At 50.5% G+C, this 21,097-nt stretch overlaps 1 protein-coding gene across 1 annotated transcript in view; it reads right to left on the reverse strand.

The window, feature by feature from the left end:
* ITGA1 (integrin subunit alpha 1) overlaps positions 1-21,097 on the reverse strand; it is a 128,380-nt gene that overhangs the window by 57,243 nt on the left and 50,040 nt on the right. The window contains exons 3-6 of the mRNA XM_087815266.1: positions 15,252-15,364; positions 12,328-12,416; positions 12,096-12,207; positions 11,153-11,280 (exon numbers count right to left, since the gene is read on the reverse strand). Of these exons, the coding sequence (XP_087671392.1) occupies positions 11,153-11,280; positions 12,096-12,207; positions 12,328-12,416; positions 15,252-15,364 (442 nt within the window). The remainder of the gene's footprint in view (positions 1-11,152; positions 11,281-12,095; positions 12,208-12,327; positions 12,417-15,251; positions 15,365-21,097) is intronic.

Consider the following 21,097-nt stretch of genomic DNA (forward strand, 5'->3'; position numbering starts at 1 on the left):
ATTTAAATTGTTAAAGAAACTGTGGAAAAGAAAACAACCAGCGATCATCACAGTTGACGTGAAGCAACTGGACAGCAGAAGGCGGGTTAAGGAGGGAGCTGGGGCGAGTCAGGGAGGTGGGAAGGCTCGAGGCTGCATGGAAATGGGTAAGCCAGGGTGCAGCGAAGAGAAGCGACTTGCGAGATGCGGACTTTCTTAAATGGGGGAATGGGGTGTGGCTCAGTGGTTGAGCACTGACCCATAAACCAGGAGGTCACCGTTCGATCCCCGGTCAGGGCACAGGCCCGGGTTTCGGGCTCGATCCCCAGTTGGGGGCGTGCAGGAGGCAGCCGATCAACAATTCTCATCATTGATGTTTCTCTCTCTCTCTCTCTAAACAATAAATTAAAAAGATATATTTTTAAAATATATCTTTATTGATTTCAAAGAGAGGAAGGGAGAGGGAGAGAGAGAGAGAAACATCAATGATGAGAGTCATTGATCGGCTGCCTCCTGCACGCCCCCAACTGGGGATGGAGCCCGAAACCCGGGCCTGTGCCCTGACCGGGGATCGAACCCTGACCTCCTGGATCCTAGGTAGACGCTCAACCGCTGAGCTACGCCCGACTGGGCTAAAACAATATTTTAAAAAATGTTTGAAAACGAGAGAGCACGAAGAGAGGAGCTATGACGCCAGTAAAGGGGGACGGGTCAGTGACAGCAGACTCACAGGGGGCAGGAGTCACATGTAGGAGCAGGAACAGGAGCTGCTCAGAGACAAACGAACCGGGGGCATCTGCCTCCTGGGAGGTGGGTTTGAGCTTCCTGATTTAGTAGAACGAAGGTCAGGTATACAATCACCATCTGAGGCCAAAGAGGGCCAGACCGACCCGGGTGGCAGGGCGAACCAGGCGCCCGGCTGGCTAAGGGTCCTGCTGTGCGAACAAGAGGCCTGTCGCGCTCACGGGCCCGTCCACCTAAACAAGATTTTCAACTCTCCCTCAGCTAAACCCGAGCTACTGTCCCCTCCCCTCCCCAGGGAGAACAAGCATCCTTCCGAATGTTACTGGGTATGATTTTAAAAGGGTTCCGTGGCCCAATCGTCCTGGAAAGCAACAGGGAACACGGAGCGAAACCTGTGTCTTTACAGCAGGAGCCCTGCCCTGTCTCTGTCTGTGTTCGGTCTGTCTTTTTCCCCCTGTTATCTACATTAAGCAAAAAAAAAAAGCCAAACATTTGCAATGGTGCAAAAGAGCAAGGCTTCCCTTATTCCCGCCCCAGCTGCTCTACTCCAGGCCACAGGCAGATTCTCCTGAAACTGTTCTCAGTCTTGAAAGAGAGAACATGCATCACGGATCAGGAATTGGGAGACACACTTTATTCTCATTTAAGGGGATATTTTGCATGTGGAAGACACAGCCAACACCTCAAGCAACACAGTTTGGAAAACACTGCTTTACAATAGGAACACTCACCTACTCGTAATGATTAACTAATTGTGTGTTTTTTTAATTTGCTGCCATGCAGTGCAGGGATCCAAAGATAAGATTTTACCTCATTTCTAAGTTGGAAGATTTTGGGGATCAGAAGAGTTTGAGTGTTTTTGTTTGTTGTTGTTTTATACCGCCCAGATACCTACCATAATACTTAGTAAAATGCTTCATAAGTATCTGCTGAGTTTACATGAATTAATTACCTACCTGCTTCACTTTGGGGACAGGGCAGAAAGAGGAGGGTGGTGATGACGAGGCCTCGGAAGGGGACCCTGGGAGAAGCCGCGGGGGGAAGGGGTCCCTGTTTTCCTCTCATGAAACTCACAGCCACGCAGAATGGCCAGACTGCGCTTAAACGGGCTCTAAAACGTACTGAGTGAAAGGGAAAGGGATGGAGCTGTCCACTCCTTTAGAATTACAGTCACCTGTCCTGTTAAATCCGAACCATCAATCCCGTGCCTGTGTCCGGATGCCCGGCACGGGCTACGTTTCTGGCTTCCATTCAACAATTCCCTTTACCAAATCGGTGGCCTCCTTGGGGGAGGAAAGACGGCCTAAGACCATGATGATCTCTGGGTTTTCTAAGATGCACGACCGCTTAACCCGACAAGAGCTCAGGCTTTGGGTCTCGCCAATTTATATTTATATTTCCTTTTACCCAAATCCTGGCACAGCAGCCTCGCAACGCGCGTCTAAGGGAATGAAGTCAGGGCGTGCGTGTGGGACAGACAGGCTGCCAGCCGGGCGAGTGGCCGCGCAGGCCATGCCGAGGCTGCCAGCTGACCCAGGCCTCACCCCTGTCACTGTGAACAAAGACACAAACGGGCTGGCTCCCGGGCAGGCGAAGCGTGTGCTCGGGAACGTACGTAAACTCGACGGGTGACAGACACAGTCCTGCCAGCGCCAGGAAGACGCTGCGATGAAACACATCCCCGCTCGCAAATGCAGGCGGGGAGACGGTCACGTTTGTGGGGAGGGAAGGAGACTGTGGGAGAAGCCAGGACACAGGTGAACGGGGCCGAGGAGTGAACCCCTGCCAAGAAAAGCCTGAAACGGAATGTCAAGGGGAGTCTGGGGGTGGTGCCCACAAGCAAGGACCTTCGAGCTCGGCAACCTCATGAAGCGGCGTGAGAGATGGAGGCCATTCCAATAACGATTTTTAACATAAGATAAATGAAACGTCCAGAAATGACATTTTCCCAGCGTAAGTGGCTGGCCGCCTCTGTGCTAGGCGGCAGGTGCAACTCTGGGCTGCATCCCGTGATGAAAGGGTCGAGGCTGGGCGCCGCCATCGCGGATTCACACAGCCGCCTGGGGAGACGGCACGTGCACGGGACAGTGGCACAGGGGCGATGGGGCCACGCCTGGAGGGTGTGCAGATACCCAGGGAACAGGAGGGGAGGGGGTTTCCTTGGGAAGGACGGGGTGGGGTGGAATAATCATAGCAAATGGCAGAAAGTGACACCTGAACTGAGTCTAGGACGTTCCCGCAGCACCTGGGGCCTGGGCTGGAGTGGGCGCCGGGGGCAGGGAGTCAGGTGAGCACAGGGCGATGCGCTCGGGGAAGGCCAGGGCGAGGGGCTGCGGAAGAAGACAGGTGGGCACCAGGGAGGCAGGAGGCAGCAGGGATGACAGGCACCAGGGGACAAATGCCCTCTAGTCCCCTGGAGAGATGGGTCATTATTCAGCAGAAAACAACAGTAGGTCTTTATCAAGGGAAACGCCAGGATCTGAGCTCCTCCTTGGAAGGGCAGCTCAGGTGAGTGATGCATGGGGGTGGGAGGGATGGAGACCAGGGGGTCAGGGGGGGGTAGATGCCCCTCACCGGCGCCCACTTTCGGGAACGACAGCCTGATGGACAGGGATACGGCCGCATGGCCCGGCCAGGCTTCTGTCCAGAGCTCAAACAGTGAACCAGGCTCAGACTTAAGGCTTCTGGGAAACGACCGTAAAGTGTACAGTAAAAAGAAAGATAAATAATATTCCTAAAGCTTAATTAATTTCTCTCCTGCGTTTTGCCTGGTTTAATGTTATGCTGCGCTCTTGATGGGACCAATCTAGACATTGTTCCATTAGTATATTTCACTTTTATGTCAAGGCTCACGGTTTACTGGTTTTGTTTAGGGTGATGCACTTGGATTCGGCATATTTACATCATTTTCATTTATTATTGAAGGCAGTGTTATGGTTGGGTATCGGGGATCAATAAGGCCTCCGTAATGTTTACGCCCTCGTATCTTTTATGACAAGCTTGGAGTGCTTCAGGTTCCTCTTTTATAGGAGGTTTTTAAAAGGCAGTTTTATAGCCTTTACTCTGTCTTCGGTAAAAAAATTGTTTTACAGAAATTCCTTGACTGTGTTTGCAAAAGTCTTAATGGGACCACACAGACACATGGAAGAAACTTTGAGTAACCACAGTTGTCTCCCCTTTTCCATGAGGGATAGGTCCCAAGACCCCCCAGTGGATGCGGAACCAGTGGGTGTCGTGGAGAGTATTGAACCCTATAGATACATTCACACCTACGATAAAGTTTAATTCATAAATTAGGTGCATTAAGAGATTAACAACAAAACTAGTAATAAAATAGAACAATTAAAACCATCTACTGTAATACTATTTACGTGAATGGGGTCTCTCTCTCTCTCTCTCTCTCAAAATCCCTTAGAGTGGAGACGCTGGACAAAGGTATGATTCATGTCCGGGTGGGACGGAGCAGGACGGGGGCAGATTTTATCACACTAACCCATAACGGCTCCCACTTTAAAATTTATGGGTTGTTTATTTCTGGAATTTTCCATTTAATGTTTTGGGACCATGGTTGACCATGGTCACTGAAACCACAGAAAGTAAAGCTGCAGATAAGGGGGGACTTCCGTGTGTAGAACGAAGGCTCCTATCCCCGGCATTGCATGTGGCCATGTACACGAATTGTCAGATGGAAACTTTAATGGGAGCTTTCCTATTTGCTCCCCTCCCTCCCTGCCGCCCCCCTTGTTTTCTCGGAGGTGACAGTCACTTCCGGGAGTGTGCCCCGTCTCTGAGGCTGCCTTTCGGTGTCTGCAATCACTCCGGGACAGTCCTTCACAGCAGAGGAGAGGCATCACAGCCCATCTTCTGTTGCACCAAGTGTGTAAATGTAACAAATGTAAATGTAGCCAATGTAACAAACAAGAATACAGCAGCCCGAGTCCTTGGTCAACTGTGGTTTGAAAATATTAAAAGAGAAACTCCAGACATAAACAATTCTTAACTTTTAAGTTGCATGCCGTTCTGAGTGGTGTGATGAAATACCCCTGTCCCCCCCCCCCCCCGCTCCATCCCACTCAGGACAAGGGTCATCCCTGTGTGGGGAGCACACAGCCCCCCCACACGCTCCCCGCCTGTGAGTCACTTAATATCTGTCTCAGTAGTCAGGCCGATGGTTTTGGTAACTCCGTGCTTGAGTTCAAGTCTCCCTTATTTTACTTAAAAATAACAGCCCCGAAGCACAAGAGTAGGGATGCTGGGGATTCAGATCTGCCAGAGAGACGCCGGAAAGTGCTCCTTTAAGTGAAAGGCGAGTCCATACAGTGAGAGAGAGACCACAGTCACATATCGTCATTACAATTCACTGTTATAACCGTTCTATTTTATATTGTTGTTGATTTATTATGCCTAATTTATAAATGAAACTTTATCACAGGTATCTATATATGTATAGGGTTGGGGCTCTCTGTGGTTCAGGCATCCACTGGGGGTCTTGGAACGCACCCCCGTGGATAAGGGGGGCCAACTGTAATAAGAACACAATGTTTTGTGGTCCAGTGTCCCTTTAAAACTTATTTAGGCCCAGCCGGGCGTGGCTCAGCGGTTGAGCGTCAACCTAGGATCCAGGCTATCGGGGTTCGATTCCCAGTCAGGGCACATGCCCGGGTTGTGGGCTTGATCAATGACTCTCTCATCATTGATGTTTCTGTCTCTCTCTCTCCCTCTCCTTTCCTCTCTCTGAAATCAATAAAGATATATTTAAAAACAAACAAACAAAAAAAACTTATTTAGGGTAAAGTTCTATGATCCCTGGATGTAGAGATATATGTCTTATGACTTAATTATCCTTAGTTTTAAAACATCTGTCAATTGAAAAGCCCTATATTTCAATGTCGGTTGTACCACGTGAAGCTGCTGTATTTGTAGGTCAACAAATGATCAAATAGCAACCGTTTCATAGGGTGCAGCCTAAACTAAAACAAAACTAACCACCCGGGCTGTTAGTGCTGATTTTTAACCGAGTCTTCCCTGTCAGGAGGTGGGAAAGCTGCTGGCACGAAAGGGTGCCGTGGCTGTTCCCTGCTCCTCTGCCTGCCGATCGAGGATTAGCTCCTGACCTGTGCAGGACAGGCGGGAAGGTGAAGCAAGGCTCTCGGAAATCCTACTTGGCCGGCACCCTCCTGAGGAGGACACGGGCCCAGATGTTTACGCCTGTCTGTGGGTTCTCTGGGACCTCCCTCCCCTCCCTCACCCCCAACCCCTGCGATCAGGGCTGTCTCCTGCTTTCCACCCCTGCAGGAGCGCTATGGGCAGGACCCAGCGGGGCCCTGGGAATGAGCATTCTTCATGCTGACAACCTCGGGAGGCAGCCCGGCCCCAGCACAGCTGCCTCTGGCTGACCTGTCCCCAGTGGCTGGGCAGCTGCAGTCTCGCCTTCGGGCACTTTAGGCAGGAGTCAGGCGCTGGTCACTGTGCGTCCCAACTCCAGGAGACACGCGTCAAGCTCACTGCACACCCACAAAGCCTCCCTCCCTAGGCTCCTTGCGCAGAGACATCCTCTCCACAAGCCCATCCACGCCACGCTTAAGGCCTTTCTACCCCTGATGGGAGCGAGGAGTCCAAGGCCCTCGACCCAGCGCTGCCCGGGTCTCTCTGCAGGCCCTCCGGGTCTCCCACAATTCTCTGTGCGTCCCTGTCGGAAACGGAAAATGGGGGTGGGGAGGGAAGGAAGGCGGGGGGAGAAATTCCAGAAGCTACTGCCAATCTTAGGGCAGAAGTGGGCGCTTTAATTGAAAACGGCCCGCACACTCCGCCCCCCAGTGTAATAATAATGCTCTAGTCCAGTGTTTCTCCAGCTTTAGCCTGTTTGAGAATTACGCGGGTGGCTTACTTAAAATGCAGGCTCCACGGCCCCAGCCTCAGAGATCGCAGCTCTGAGAGTCGGGGGACAGTCCCGGCACCGGGGGGGCGGCTGAGGAAGTCCCGTGAGCCACGGTTGGAGAAACGCTGCATTACACACAAGCCCACGGAGGCAGCGGCCGCGACTCATTCCCCAGGATCATCCCGCGCCCCAGCTCAGAGCTGCCCCACCGAGACCCCGCAGGAAAAGCCGAGTAAATGAAACTTGGGAGGGACTAAGCTCCACACGGAAGGACGCAAGCGAAGTGCGACATACAGATCCCGCATCTGAGAGGGAACCAGAACAAGGCGGCGGTGCAGGTAACTGGTCCCCGCCGCCTCTCGCAGCCACATCAAAATCACAACTAAATCACAGAACCACCGTCACTCAGAGCCTCCTGAGATCCAGGTGCACAGAAGCCCCACAGCCAGGGAGCTGAGGAAGCACTGAGACCGGGAGGAGGGGGAGATGCGGGCGGGTCGGGGCTGAATCCCAGAGATGGGGCCGCGGGCCCACCCCTGGTGCGGCGGCTAAGCCCGGAAGGACATCTCGGAGGCGGGGGTTTCCCAGAGGAGTGAGGGTCCCAGCCCCACAGCAGGACCCCCGCCCGGGGCTCCAGGCCGGGAAGAGACGTCCCCACACCTTCGGGCTGTGAACCCAGCGGGGACTGTCCCTGAGGGTCGCGGAGGCCGCGGGAGCCCCAGCAGCTCCTCTAAAGGGCCCGGCGCGGACTCACTCGGACGCTCCCTCTGAGCCCAGCGCCGGGAGCAGCCGGAAAGGACCCGGGACACTCGGGGGGGAACTAACCTGCCTGAGGTCCGGGCGAGAGGCGGAGGGCGGCTTCCTCCCAGGCAGAAGGGCTGGCGGAGGCCATGGCTCCTGTGGGGAGTCCTCCCCGAACACCCGGCAGGCAGGCGCCATGTTTGAGTCGCCAGCACCTGACTCGCACCTTTGGCCCCGCCCCGTGATTCCCGGAGGCCCCGCCCCTCCCCACCTGCAGCTCATCCGGGCCATTTCCAGGGGCTTTTCGGAGCAAGTGGCCTCTCGAGCTCCATGCTTAGGACTTTCCTAAAATCTCTCAAACAAGCAGCAGCTGCCCCATTCAGCTTGATAAGCGGCCCCAGGCCTGGCACTAGCGGCAGCTGCACTGGCTCACAGCTGGGCCTCTCCTGGGCACCGCCAAGCCCAGCTCAAGGAGCAGCCAACTACGGTTTGCCGTGTAGCTCATGCTGGGTGGCCCTGGGCAAGGCACTGGCACAGGCTGACTTTGCACCTCCCAGGAGGCCCCAGAGACAGTCCACCTGGTGATCAGGCTCGACCATGTTGGATTACAACCCTACCACATCCACGAGTGACACACTCACGGGGTGCACTTGGTGAATACCAAAGCTCCACTGAAGTAAATCCTGATCCACAGGGGTGTCTCCAGCACAGCAGCTCTTCAGCTGTAGCTGCAGCTGGTCCTCACAGCTGATTGGCCTGGGGGTCGGTTCCTCCCAGGGAAGCCAACAGCAACCAAGGCTCAACTACAACAGGACAGTGCACACAGCCCACACAGGGGAGCACCTGGAAGGCCCAGCTCAGGTGACTGGGGAGGCTGAGCCACTGGACCCTCCAGGACACCTACTGCACAAAGCCACTCTACCAATTCCAGGAGACATAGCAGCTCTACCTAATACACAGAAACAAACACCTGGAAGCAGCCAAAATGCGGAGGCAAAGAAACATGTCACAAAGGAAAGAACAGAAGAAATCTCTAGAAGAGGAACTAAATGAAATAGATCCAAGCAAGCTACCAGATACAGAGTTCAGAATTTTGTTTATAAAGATGTTTAAGCAGATGGTTAGGGAAATAACTGAGAAAATCGATAACATAATAAAGTACCAACTTGAAATGAAGGCTACAGGAACTGAAATGAAGAATAATTTACATGGAATCAACAGTAGAGTAGAGGATGCTGAGAATCAAATCAGCAATTTGGAACATGAAGAAACAAAAAACACCCAACCAGAAGAGCAAAAAGGAAAAAGAATCCAGAAATATGAAGATAGTATAAGGAGCCTCTGGGACAACTCTAGACACTCAACATTCATATTATTGGGGTGCCAGAAGGGGAAGAAAGAAACCAAGGAATTGAAAACCTATTTGAAAAAATAATTACAGAAAACTTCCCCTACCTGGGGAAAGAAATAGACTTACAAGTCCAGGAAGCACAGAGGGTCCCAAACAAGAGGAACCCAAAGAGGCCCACAGCAAGACACATCGTAATTAAAATACCAAAGGTTAAGGACAAAGAGAGAATCTTAAAAGCAGCAAGAGAAAAGTAGTTGTTACCTACAAGGGAGCACCCATACGACTATCAGCTGATTTCTCAACAGAAACTTTGCAGGCCAGAAGGGAGTGGCAAGAAATATTCAAAGTGATGAAAAACAAGAAACTACAACCAAGATTGCTCTACCCAGCAAAGCTGTCATTTAGAATTGAAGGTCAGATAAAGAGCTTCTCAGACAAGGAAAAGCTAAAGGAGTCCATCACCACCAGACCAGCACTACAGGAAATGTTGAAGGGTCTTCTTCAAGAAGCTAATGAACAAAGGAATCTGACAAACTAAATAGATCCAGAGACACTGACGCAGGCAGCAGATGATTGTATTTCAGAGGGAAGAGGGAAGGGGGGTGGAGGGTGGGAAGAGATTAACCAAAGAAGTTATATGCATATATGCATAACCCATGGACACAGTCAATAATGGGGTGAAGGCCTGGGGAGGGGGTGGGAGCGAGGTGGAGGGGGTTAATGGGGGGAAATGGGACACCTGTAATACTCTCAACAATAAAGATTAAAATAATAATAATTAAATAAATAAATAAATAGAAAGAAAAAAAAGATCCCACATCTAAGCAGTTCCTTGCTGGTCAGGGAGCAGGTTCCCTCAGGTGAACTCTGTAGATCCTACAAATACCTGTGTACAGTTGCTCCCCAAGGTCTCCCTCTCTGTAGAAAGGGGTCAGGGACTCAGAGTGTGACCTGGCCCTCTGTGTGCAAGTCAGTCCAGGCCCCTCCCCTCGCTCGGAGTACTGGACCCCAGGCTGCCGATCCCTCTGGATAAAGTCACTGCTTCCTCTCAGAAAGGCAGGGCCCCCGGAGCCCACCCTGGCAGCTGGACCTCCTCTGGGGGGAGGAAGAATGGCTCCCCTATTAGCCGGGCTGTGGAGATGTAAAATTAATTGCGGTTCTAACAGTTGGATATAGGAAAATCATGGCGGGATGGCTGAGCAGGTAAGCAACTGGTGGTTATTTATTCCCCTGCGCAGCTGAACTGCCACCCCAAGCCCTGCAGAAGTCGTGACCCCAAGTCTAAGTCTTGCCAGTTCTCTCCCTGAATTTGTGCAGCAGCTTCAAGCCTGTCAGAGCTGCACAGGTTTCTACAAAGAGCTGCACAGGGATTAGTTTTTATGGTAAAACAGATCAATGAATTTAAAGGTAAAATCAAATGTTCAGATGACTATAAAATACTAGACATTTAAAAATGTTCCAAGACTGTTTTTAGCTTTGGGAGGAAACAATTGGCAAGGAAGGTACATGTGTGGATGAAGTAGGAGGGAGGAAAGCAGGTGGGGGGGTAAGAGAGGGAAGAGCTGAGATCCAGCAGCTGGATTTTGGGGGTGTCCTGCAGGAAACGGGGCACCAGGGGCTCTCAGCTGGTCTCAGCCCAGCAGCTGGCCCATGAAGACCTCTTGACAAGGTGGAAGGGACCAGAGACCTCCTGTTTCAGGCGGGCAGATGGGAACAGCTCCGGACCTTCCCCAGAAGCAGAGATCTCAGAGAGGAGGGAGGCCTGCCTGCAGTCGGGGCCTGTGCGCTGGTCTGTGGTCAGCAAGCATGAACCTTGAACTGGTCACTGGCCTCTCACGGCCCCTCCGCAAACTCAGACTCTTGGTTAAACGACCTTTAAGATGTCTTCTGCCTTAATTTCATGGCTCTGTGGAATCTTATTGACCAAGGAGAGAAAGGACAGGGGGAGGGAGAGCACAGGAAGGGAGCGAGTCCCCAGGAGGGAAAACACAGGGTCTGTGTGGACCAGGAGGCCGTGTGAGTCACAGCTCTGAGTGGCCTTTAAAGGCCGCAGGCCACCTGACTCCCGTAGCGGGAGGAGACACCAGCTTCTCCCAGCCCCTGGCTGTTCACTGGGGAAGGTCAATGGCAGAGAAGAAACTTGCGTTTAGGAAAATTTACACTTTTTGATGTGAAAAGGTCCGTTTTCCTGGAGTGATCTCACACTGGGCTCACGTTCTCTGTTCTGTAGCGTATCCGCATGCTTCTGCTTTGCCCAGCTCTCTGTAGGCCTGCGCGGCCTGGGGCCTCAGCCGTGTGGCATTTCACTGGGTCGAGGCTAATTTGCAATCTCCAACTACCATCTTTTTGGCAAAATTTATGTCTTCTATATATTTTAGCTTTACTAATTGATTTATTTTCAGAATATTTTGTTTCGTTAAAAATTCGTACATTTTCACTTTTAGCACAGAGCTGCGTACCTGAGTCTGCTTGGGGCCGATGTCCATCCTCTCCAGGAGGTTGTTCAGGAAGTCGGTGACGCTGTCCCAGGGGTAGATGCTGTTGGAACCATCCAGCACGATGACAATGTCCAGCTGTGTGCTGCATTCTGCAAGAAAGGAGCCCACTGAGCAAGCGTGGAGCCTCTTTCCAGGCCTCAGGAAGTGTCTCCCAGCCGACAGAAGCTCACGTTGAAGCATCAACGGATGGTTTACAAAGTGGACACATGGCTTTTACGATCAGAAAAAACAGTTTTAGAGGAAATGTGAGTCCGGCTGGAGGGGCTCACTAGCCGAGCGTCGACCTACGAACCAGGAGGTCACCGGTTTGATCAGGGCACAGGCCGGGGTTTCGGGCTCGATCCCAGCAGGGGGCGCGCAGGAGGCAGCCGGTCAATGACTCATCATGGATGTTTCTATCTCTCTCTCCCTCTCCCTTCCTCTCTCTGAAATCAATAAAATGTTTTGTGTGTTGTGTGTTTTTTTTTAAAGCAAAAGTGATATTCATTGCATTCCATACCCACAGTTTTGGAGGTCGTACCAAGTAAACCTCCCCTCCACCTCACTTTATTAACATTGAGTTATCTTCGGGAATTTTCTCCATATGAATCGTACAGAACAGTTCTCATTCTGTGCGTGTTTCAAGTGAGGTTACCAGCCTCCCAGAGCCTAGCCCTTTAACTAAAACCACTGTGGCAGCTTCAGCTGTGATGTTTACACATGGTTCTGTAGAGGCCGTTTACATTAATATCAGTTCCAAAAATAGCCCTGAGGTTCGGTGATATACTGGCAAAGCAAGCATTTGCCTAAATTGGTCATGCTAGTAGCTGAGAAAACGGGCCAGGCTTCTGGCAGGCTCCTGTGGATACACGTCTCCTCCGCCCCCGCGAGGTCACACAGGAAGGAGGGTGAGCGGGGCCTGTACCTTGCACCGGGGCAATGGACTTCACCACCTGGAACGTGGGGCTGACGTCGGAGCAGATCCCGGTCGTGTAGTGCTGGTGCCCACATCTGTAGGCATAGAGGGGCCCGCACGCCTTTGAGAAATCAAAAACAATTAAAAACCGTAAGATTAAAAACCGTAGAACGGACCTGACAAAGCCTTACGATGGTGGCGTCCCTGGTTCACGAACCATCGCCACCCTGAGCTTTCTTACCAGGAACCCCCCCTTGGGGTTGGTGACCAGCGTGGCTCCGAATGTCATGTTCTCCTTTACTTCTGTGACGCTGGGGATCGATGTATTAACTGAAAACAGAGCACAGTTTATGGAGGTGGAAAACAAAGTGGAACAGTCCTCTCATCACCACATTCTGTTTGCTCTGCTCATTTCGTGCCTCAACCTTCTCACTCAACCAAACAGTCCTCAGCGTGTGACCACGGGACACGATGAACAAGCCGCGGCTGAAAACATGGCTTATGGCCCAGAAACGTTATCTGGGGCATCGTCCCAAATACTTCTGCAGAACTGTGAGAGAATGCAGAGCTGCCAGGGCACAGCACGCGGGATTGCCTTTCACACATTTTTGCTAATTAAAACAAATAAAAGTTCTAGTCTCATAATATTATAGACATGATGTAAACTCACACGCTTTTCTTACACGTTATATCCACATGTGATAAGGGACCAACGATGAAGCATGACTTCTGGCAAGAAGAGGGACAGTGGAGAGAAGACCAGGAAAGGAAACTCACATGCAGTTTTCCTGACCGTTCCTTTTTAACATCATGGGGACATCGTGAGGGTTACAAAGAAAACTGGAGCAAGGTTAGAGCAGTGGTCAGGAAGTTCGGACATAAAATAAAAAGACATGATGAACTATCTTTGACATTCCAGCTAGGAATGTTGGGTCCTGGAGCATGCTGACCGCCAACATTGGCAAGAAATTCTACTTATTCACATTAAAACAAAACAAAACAAAAGATTGGGCAGGAAAAGCAAAGCTTCTAGGCCCTGACTCCCCGAGTGTGGACCTGCTTGAAGGACTCGTCCCGCTGTGCGTGCCTGGAAGTCTTTCCTGCCTCCCCACCATCTATATATAGACTGAGAGGAGTGGGAGCAGAGCTTCCTGAGTGGCCACAGCGCCGGCTGCGTCTGAACGCCGGGCTTTGTCCCGGAGCTTAGTGGGATTCACAGTGAAAGCCCCTGGAACAGGTCTTGAGTAACCTGGGTTAGAGCTTTCATACTGGGGTTGGCCCAGGTGAGTCTCCCTGGGACATCAGGGACTACAGCAGATACGTCCCTACTGTTCTTTTTAAAAAGTTTTATTATGAGCATTTTTTCAATTGTTGACATTATTGCAAATGCCCCCCCATTTCCCCCATCCCCTTTCCCACCTCCACCCAGCCCCTGCCGGGCCTTCACCACACTGCTGTGTGTGTCCATGGGCTGTGCACATATGTTCTTTAGCTAATCTCTTCACTTTCTTTCCTCCAGTCCCCTCACCCCTCCCCTCTGACATTTGTCAGTCTGTCCCTACTGTTCTCGATGTAGCTGAAATCTCCAGCCACTACTGAAACTCTGTCCCAGTTTCCAGTCATGGAGGAGTAGCTCCCGTCAGAACTGTTCCACAAATAAAATCTGTAACCTCTGGGGAAAGCAAAAATGATGTATGAAACAATCAGCTGCAGGCAGTGGGAAGGAACCCAGAGCAGGCAGAAACGCAGGGTGGCCTGCGCTTGTGAGAAGAGCAGTGGCGAGTGTTCTGCTTTTGCATGTGTCTGTGATCCCCTAAGGAAGGCCCTCGTCAGTGGCGAAACCTCAAAGAGAGGTTTTGGTCTTGAAAAAACAGAGGACAGAAACTGGGGCCAGGGCAGCAACTGTGGGGCGAGGGGAGGTATCGTGGGAAGCAGAGCCACAAAAGGGCGTTCCAACATATGCACATATATTCTGTCCAAATGCCCAAATGGCCTGGACTGTGGGCGTGCAGGGTAAGCTTCCCACAGCCCAGCTGCCCCCTGCAGTGTGGAAACCGAGTTCAGCCAATAAACTGCCTGTTAAAACAAAAGTTAAGTCTATTCAAAGGCATGTAATAGCTAGATCTCCACACTTATCACTCAAAAGTATAATCCAGGAGATAATCCCAAATTACTAAACATAAAAAACAGAAAAATGTGACCCAACCTCATGAGAAAGATAACAAATGGAAAGTGATGTTGAGATGTTCCAGAAGTTAGAATGATGGGAAATGGCTATCACTGTCCTGCGCACCAAAAGGTCTCGGGTTCTATTACTGGTCAGGGCACAAGCCCCCCGGGGTGTGGGCCCCATCTCCAGTAGGGGGCGTGCAGGAGGCAGCCGATTGATGTCTCTCTCTCACATCGATGTTTCTCTCTCTCTCTCATTGATGTTTCTCTCTTTCTCCCTTCCTCTCTAAAATCAATAAAAACATATTTAAAAAAGGAATTAAAAAAAACAAAGCAGCTATTATAACTACCCTCATGACTGTAAAGGAAAAAATGTTCATAATAAATAAAAAATAGGAAATTTAAAAAAGAGAGCTAAAAGCACAATATCTAAAATAACTCTGAAAGTTATGAATCATTTCCATGGTATTTAACGTTGTAAAGAACACCGATGTTTCTAATTCCTGGATAGTTCTAGTAGGAATTTTCTAGTTATGTTCTAACTACAGTGACGTTTCTATCAAATATCTATATTCAATATAAACGTACCTTATGCTTCTTCTCTTTTAAAACTTATCTATTACAATTCCTCTCGTCCTATTTTCTTTTAAAAAACAAACACTGAGTTAAATTTTGTGGAGGAAATGTGATGGGCAGGTTTACTTGGAACAGTTGTTTCATGTTACCACTGGTTTACAAAGGGCGCTGAACAATGGGGCAGTTAAAAGTTACAAACCTAGTAAGACCTTCTAAATCTATGGCTATCCTACAGTGAATTTCTACAGCAAATGAAGGGCAGAGGGGAGCAAAATGTCATTTTATGTAAGTCTGAAGGATAAGAACTGAAGAGTGTTTATAGGATACTTTTACTATTTTCTTGAGTTGGTTGAAATTTATTTTCAGTTAGAACACTGGGCATAAATTAGGACCAGACTTTAATGTTTTGACTTTACGTACCTGGTAGATGCAGCTTTACGCAAGGTAAAGATTCTCCCCTCCCAACGGGACACTTGTAGACGTCCCCGGTTCTGTTCTTGGGCTGGCCAACCAAAGGAGACCCAATGAGCACCCTGGAGGGTAAGCAACTCGATTAACACTTTAGAACAATAAAAACCATCTTATTTTAGCTATTTTATGACTTTTAAGACAATTGAGAACAGTTCCCACAGACATAATCAGATAGTCATCCTCTATTATTAATTTGATATCACCTAAAATAAGCAAAGTGTCCCACACAGTGTGACTCAGCGGTTGAGCATCAGCCTGTGAACCAGGAGGTCACTGGTTTGATTCCCAGTCAGGGCACGTGCCCGGGTTTCGGGCTCGATCCCCAGCGGGGGGCGTGCAGGAGGCAGCCCATCACTGCCTCTCTCATCATTGATGTTTCTCTCTCTCTCTCCCTCTCCCTTCCTCTCTCTGAAATCAATAAAAACATATAAAAAAGAAAGAAGAAAGGAAGAAATAGGACGGATGAATGTGGCCGATGGTTACGGCACGTGGGTGGCTTCCCAGCCGCCGGCCCACTGCTGGTGAAGCAGCTCTAGGCACAGACACTGGCTGCTGGTAACCAAGGGCCCCAATCCTGTGCCACCAGGCTGTGCTGGGGATGCCTTAGCCTGTATCTTTGCTAACGTCTCGAATGAAGAGGCAGAGAGCACAGAGGCCCCCTCAAGTAAACCGATATGCCCACTTGGGCATCCGGAAGCATCTCAGCATGCTGGGAAAAGAAACTTAAACAAACTAGTTAACGTTTATGTGAAAACCTATTAAATAACTTCACTTAACTGCACGCTATTATCGACATCCGTCCAGGATGTGGGGAGCCCGACTTAATAGGAGTTCTTGTGCAAACATCGTAGGGGATTCGGTCGGCAGCAAGTACCCAATGCCAACAGTGGATGTTAGTGCCAGGCATGCGCACGGGATGCCAGGCTGCGCGGCTGCAAACAGACGCCCGGGTGGAGGAAAGTGCTAGCCCCTCTGTGCAAAGCTTGTCGGCCCTGCTGGGAATCTCCAGGTTCGGGGGGCCGAGGCACAGTGGGATGCACTGAGGACACTGTGACTCTGGGTGACGTCTGGTAACTTTGTCGAACCAGAGATGCTCGAGGGAGTGATGGGATGTTTCGCACGGACAAAAAATGTCAGAAGGAGAGTTGAGAGATTATACAGAGTGGGTAAGGCAAACATTTTAAAAAATTTAAATATGTGAAAGTCTGTCATATTGGAAAGGGATGGGATTTATTTTGTGAAGGTCCTTTGGGTGAAGCCAGTATTAATGGAAATACATTTTATAACAATTGTAAATACTGAATTGTTGAACAGGCTCCCTAAAACATAGCTATGATATAAGGCCTTTGCAAAGCCATTTCTGATAAGAATAAATAACCATAAAAATGTTTAAGCCTTTTAATACGTAATTCTTACTTCTGGGGAATTTCTCCTAAAAATAGGACCTAAATTAAGGGGGAAAGATTAATGCATAAAGATAACGCTCGAAGTACGATGTTTAGTAATGGAAGATTAAAAGAAATATAATCAACAGCAACAACTAATTAATTATTGCAGGGCTATTCTAGAGGATATTGTATAGTCATAAAAAATAATAGGTAATAAGATATCATGCTAGGATTAAAAAAATTATTTCTGGCCTAATGTAAGGTCAAACCCACCTCATTTAATGATAACCTATAACTTAAAGTGAAATGTAACAAATTATATTCAGTGCGGTCCTTATAATGGCAATGATGACCACAGCTGGCATTTAATGACTTTATGCCACTGTCCACACACAGTTCTGAGTGCGTCCCATGTGCCACATAATGTAATCCTCTCCAGGAAATACGGCCGGAGCTTTGATGCCAGACTTCACGAGTTCAGACCACGCTTTACCATTTACTCAGCTGTGTGGTTTAGCACAAGTCAGTTACCCTTGGCGCCTTGTTTCCTTCATCTGAAAAATGGAAATAATAACAGTAGCTACCTCACAGGATCACCATGGAAATGAAAGGTTCATGGGTATAAAATGCCTAGAAAAGTATTTGGCTCACAGGGCGTGCTATCTAAATGTTGGTTATTTTTATTTTTACGATACCTTTTCAGACAATGGAACCACTACATCTATGGAAGATTTAAAGGGAGCACACTGAAAACATAACACATCATACTAAGAAGGTTATGGTTAAGTTTTTTTCCTCTTAGACATTTTCAAAGCCTTTTATAATGTGACTGATTACATTACTTTTACAGTTAAAACATTTTAGAGGAGGGTAGTGAGCCTGCTGTTAAGGAAAAGTCTTTAAGTTGAGGCCAGATAGATGGACTGATGTTTATTGAGACCATTCAACAGGCTCGGCATCTTGCCAGGCCCTGGGGATATAAAGTGGATGAAACACAGTTTTCAGGTTGTTTAAACGCAGAGGGGAAGCAGAACTGTAAACGCACTAGGACAGTTCTGAGAGGTCTGAGCTTCAGCGGGTCTCAGGGGCGAGAAAGAACACTGCTCCTTTGAGGGGCCCAGGGGCTCCCTGCAGTGGGACAGACGTCGTGTCTGGAGGGGAAACAGCTCTGATCCTGAGTAGTCCTGTCGTCTACTTTCAGAACTCGGGGTTTATTTCATGCGGGGGGAGGTTGGTAACCGTCGGAGCTTTCAAAGGGGGTGATGCGACATGACCAACGGCAATTTATAGAACTTACTTGCTTACAGTGCAGTGAACAAATTGGGGAGCGGGGGGATTTAGACTCAGAGAGCGAAGGTAGGAGTTCCTCACATTATCCAGAGGAGAACGGGGCCTGAATTAAGGAAGCGGAGGGGAAGGGGTGACCAGTTCTAGAAATATTTGGGCTGTAAGGTGTTGGAGTTTGGTTTCCTCCCAAGGCAGCCCTCAGGGACTTTGGTTCAGGGAGCCCCGGGGAGGCAATTCCGAGAAGGGGCGGGTGTGGAGGCGGGAAAGGAGCGAGGGGGAAGGGAGAGGGGCCCACGGAGAGCAGACGGCGCTCACTTCTGAAGGCGGCCGCGCTCGGTCTTGCTGGGGAACAGCTAACGGACCACGTGGAACATACGTGAAGGTGGTGGAAGCCCCAAGAATAAACGTCACCCCTCAGGAGAGCAGAGCAGGGGGAGAGCTGAAGGCCGACACCTGGGGAAATAACACTATTTAATGGACAAAGGAAGGAGACGGGTCGGAGGGGCCCAGAGGAAGGGGCAGAATCAGGGCCCAGCGGTGTCACGGGGCCGCCAAAGGGAAGGATGTCGAGCCCGGGAGCCACGCTGGAGGGCACACGTCACCGCTAGTAATGTGGCTGAAAAGGGGGCAACGGGCCCTGCGGTGAAGCCTGAGCCTCTGCATCGGGCACACGGCCAGGGGGCTGGGCTGAGTGGAAATGAGCGCAGAGCAGCCTGGAAACGGGCAAAGAAGGGTGGGAAGGCCCAGGGCCGGGAGAGAGGCCGGGAGGCCCTGAGCAGGCGGGGGGGGGGGGGGGGGGTGCAGAAAGGCAGGCTGCCGGGAGTGAGGGGAGACCGCGGGCTCCCCGGGGCTCTGGGCGCCCGCTGTCCAGAGGTTTGTAAGTGCGGGAGGTGGTGCGGAGTGAGGCACCCTGCTGATGTCAGCTGCCCCCCCCCCCTCCCTGAGGCGCAGTCTGTTGCTCCTCCTGTTGAAACTGGGGTTTGCCTGATTTATAGAATTAGCAGGAATAATGCTGGGACCTAAAGGTGTTGCAGAGACCAAGTCCCCAGGTTTGGAAATCTGAGACCTGGCGCTGAGAGGAAGCCGGGCAGCCGAGTGGAGGAGAGGCCACGCTGAGGGCCCGGGGAGCGGGAGCTGGCGCAGGCCCCGCCAGGCGTGGGGCCAGATCACTCACACCCTCCAGCCCCACTCGAGGCACCGGCTGCTTGAACATGAACTCACGTGGTCCCCGAGGCAGCAGGGCATGCCTGCGAGATCCTCAAAATCTCGAGGAATGATAAATTATCGTGGTTCTGAACCACTAAGTGTCCGGGGAGAAAACAGTTTTAATCTGGTGCTTTCCCCCCTCCCTCCCTCCCTCCCTCCCTCCCTCCCTCCCTCCCTCCCTCCCTCCCTCCCTCCCTCCCTTCCTCCCTCCCTCCTCCCTCCCTCCCTTCCTCCCTCCTTCCATCTCCCCCTCCCCGGGCCCTGGTCAGGCCGCCCCTCAGGCCAAGGTGAGGTCAGGGGTGTCGGGAAGCTGTTCCTACAGCAGGTGGAAGACAGGCCTCCAAAGGTCCTTCAAATCCTAAGATTCCCTTGTCCGGGTAGAACAAATTATAAGCGTGCAGAGAAGAGCCGGTTAGTTGGAAAACATGGGCCATCCACTGGGGGAACATTTCGTATCAGCAGCCAAAGTGCGTCCTGAGCGGCGTGGTGACGGCGGAGTGACAGGTCAGGCAGGAGGCGGGGACAGAGCGTGGAAGGGGCGAGTGGAGGCTGACGGGGAGGCGCGGCTGGGGCGCGGGGTGAGCCTCCCCCAGAAAGCCGGCAGGCCGAGGCCGGCCACGGTGCGTGTGGACGGAAGGGAGCGGGTCTGGAGTTTCTGTTTGATCCCAGGGCAGCAGAAACCCCTGGAGTGTGGGGGTCATTGGAAACAGCCCGCGGCCTGCTGTGTGTCCTGGGTAATGACCGAGGTGCGAGAGCTCAGGAAGCGGCGGAGGGTCGCAGGCCAGGACCGAGACAGGGAGCCTGGGAGTGGGGACCGGCTGGAGAGAGAGGGGTAACGGGCAGAGCATGTGAGGGGATTTTGTGTGTTTCCCTGGGGCTGTTCTGACACCACCCGCAGCCCTGGAAGCACATTTATCTTATTGCTTCATCCCCAGGTTGCCCTGTGAGCTGTCAGGGGAGTAGCAAGGCCCTAAAACACTATCACACAGTGTTCCTGGGACCTCAGGCATCTCCAGCGCCCCCCAGGCCCCAGGATCCTGCTCTTTTTTCCTCACAGCACTTACCACTTTCTGACCTGTGATAGCACCTACCTGCTCCTTAAGTTTGCTGCTTATTTTTTGTTCCCCACTTTCCCCAAGAGAATATAAGCTCCATGAAAGCAGGAATTTTCATGCTTTACTCACTCATGTATCCTGGGTGCCAATACCAGTGCCAGGGACAAGACAGGCATTCAGTAAACATTTATTAAATGAATGATTAATGACTGTGTCAAACAGTCTAAGAATCTGCGGGGTGGCGAGGGCAAGGGTGGAAGAGGACACAGAGGGGATAAACGGTGATGGGAAGATAAAATAAAATAATACAAAATAAATATCAGCATTCCTCAAAAAAACCCCAAAAAACAAAAAAACAGAGAGAGAGAGAAAGAATCTAAATAAGGCAGATCTGGGAATTTTTAGACTCATGCGACCAGCTACAAGGACCTTCAGGGCAATTCATTCACAGCTTCCTGTTTAGAAAATGAAGATGGTCAGAGTGATATCCACCCAAAGACTCGGGGCCAGTTTGAAGGCCTGAGGCATATTGCTTCATGAACTACGGATATTGTTATTTTAAAATTTAATGCAGATTGCTTTAACTCATTACATGTTATTTCTATTAGATTTTTGCTCTTCATTTTGAAATTATTGTAATGATTTGTCAGCAGATTGAGATTAAAGAACGTTCTGGATCTCATTACTGATCTCCAGAGAAACACTCGATGAACCCAGAGATTGAGCAAAGCATCTCCATAAACAGCTCCAAGTATAATAAAACTGGGTAAACTGAGAAATGTTGGCTAATTATCATTGTCGTGATGAGCACTATTATGTTTATTTGCAGAGTAGCTGGCCTCTGACTACTCCTTCGTGT

The sequence above is a fragment of the Miniopterus natalensis genome, chromosome 3, assembly GCF_054644295.1.
Source record: "Miniopterus natalensis isolate mMinNat1 chromosome 3, mMinNat1.hap1, whole genome shotgun sequence".
Classification (NCBI taxonomy): Eukaryota; Metazoa; Chordata; class Mammalia; order Chiroptera; family Miniopteridae; genus Miniopterus; species Miniopterus natalensis.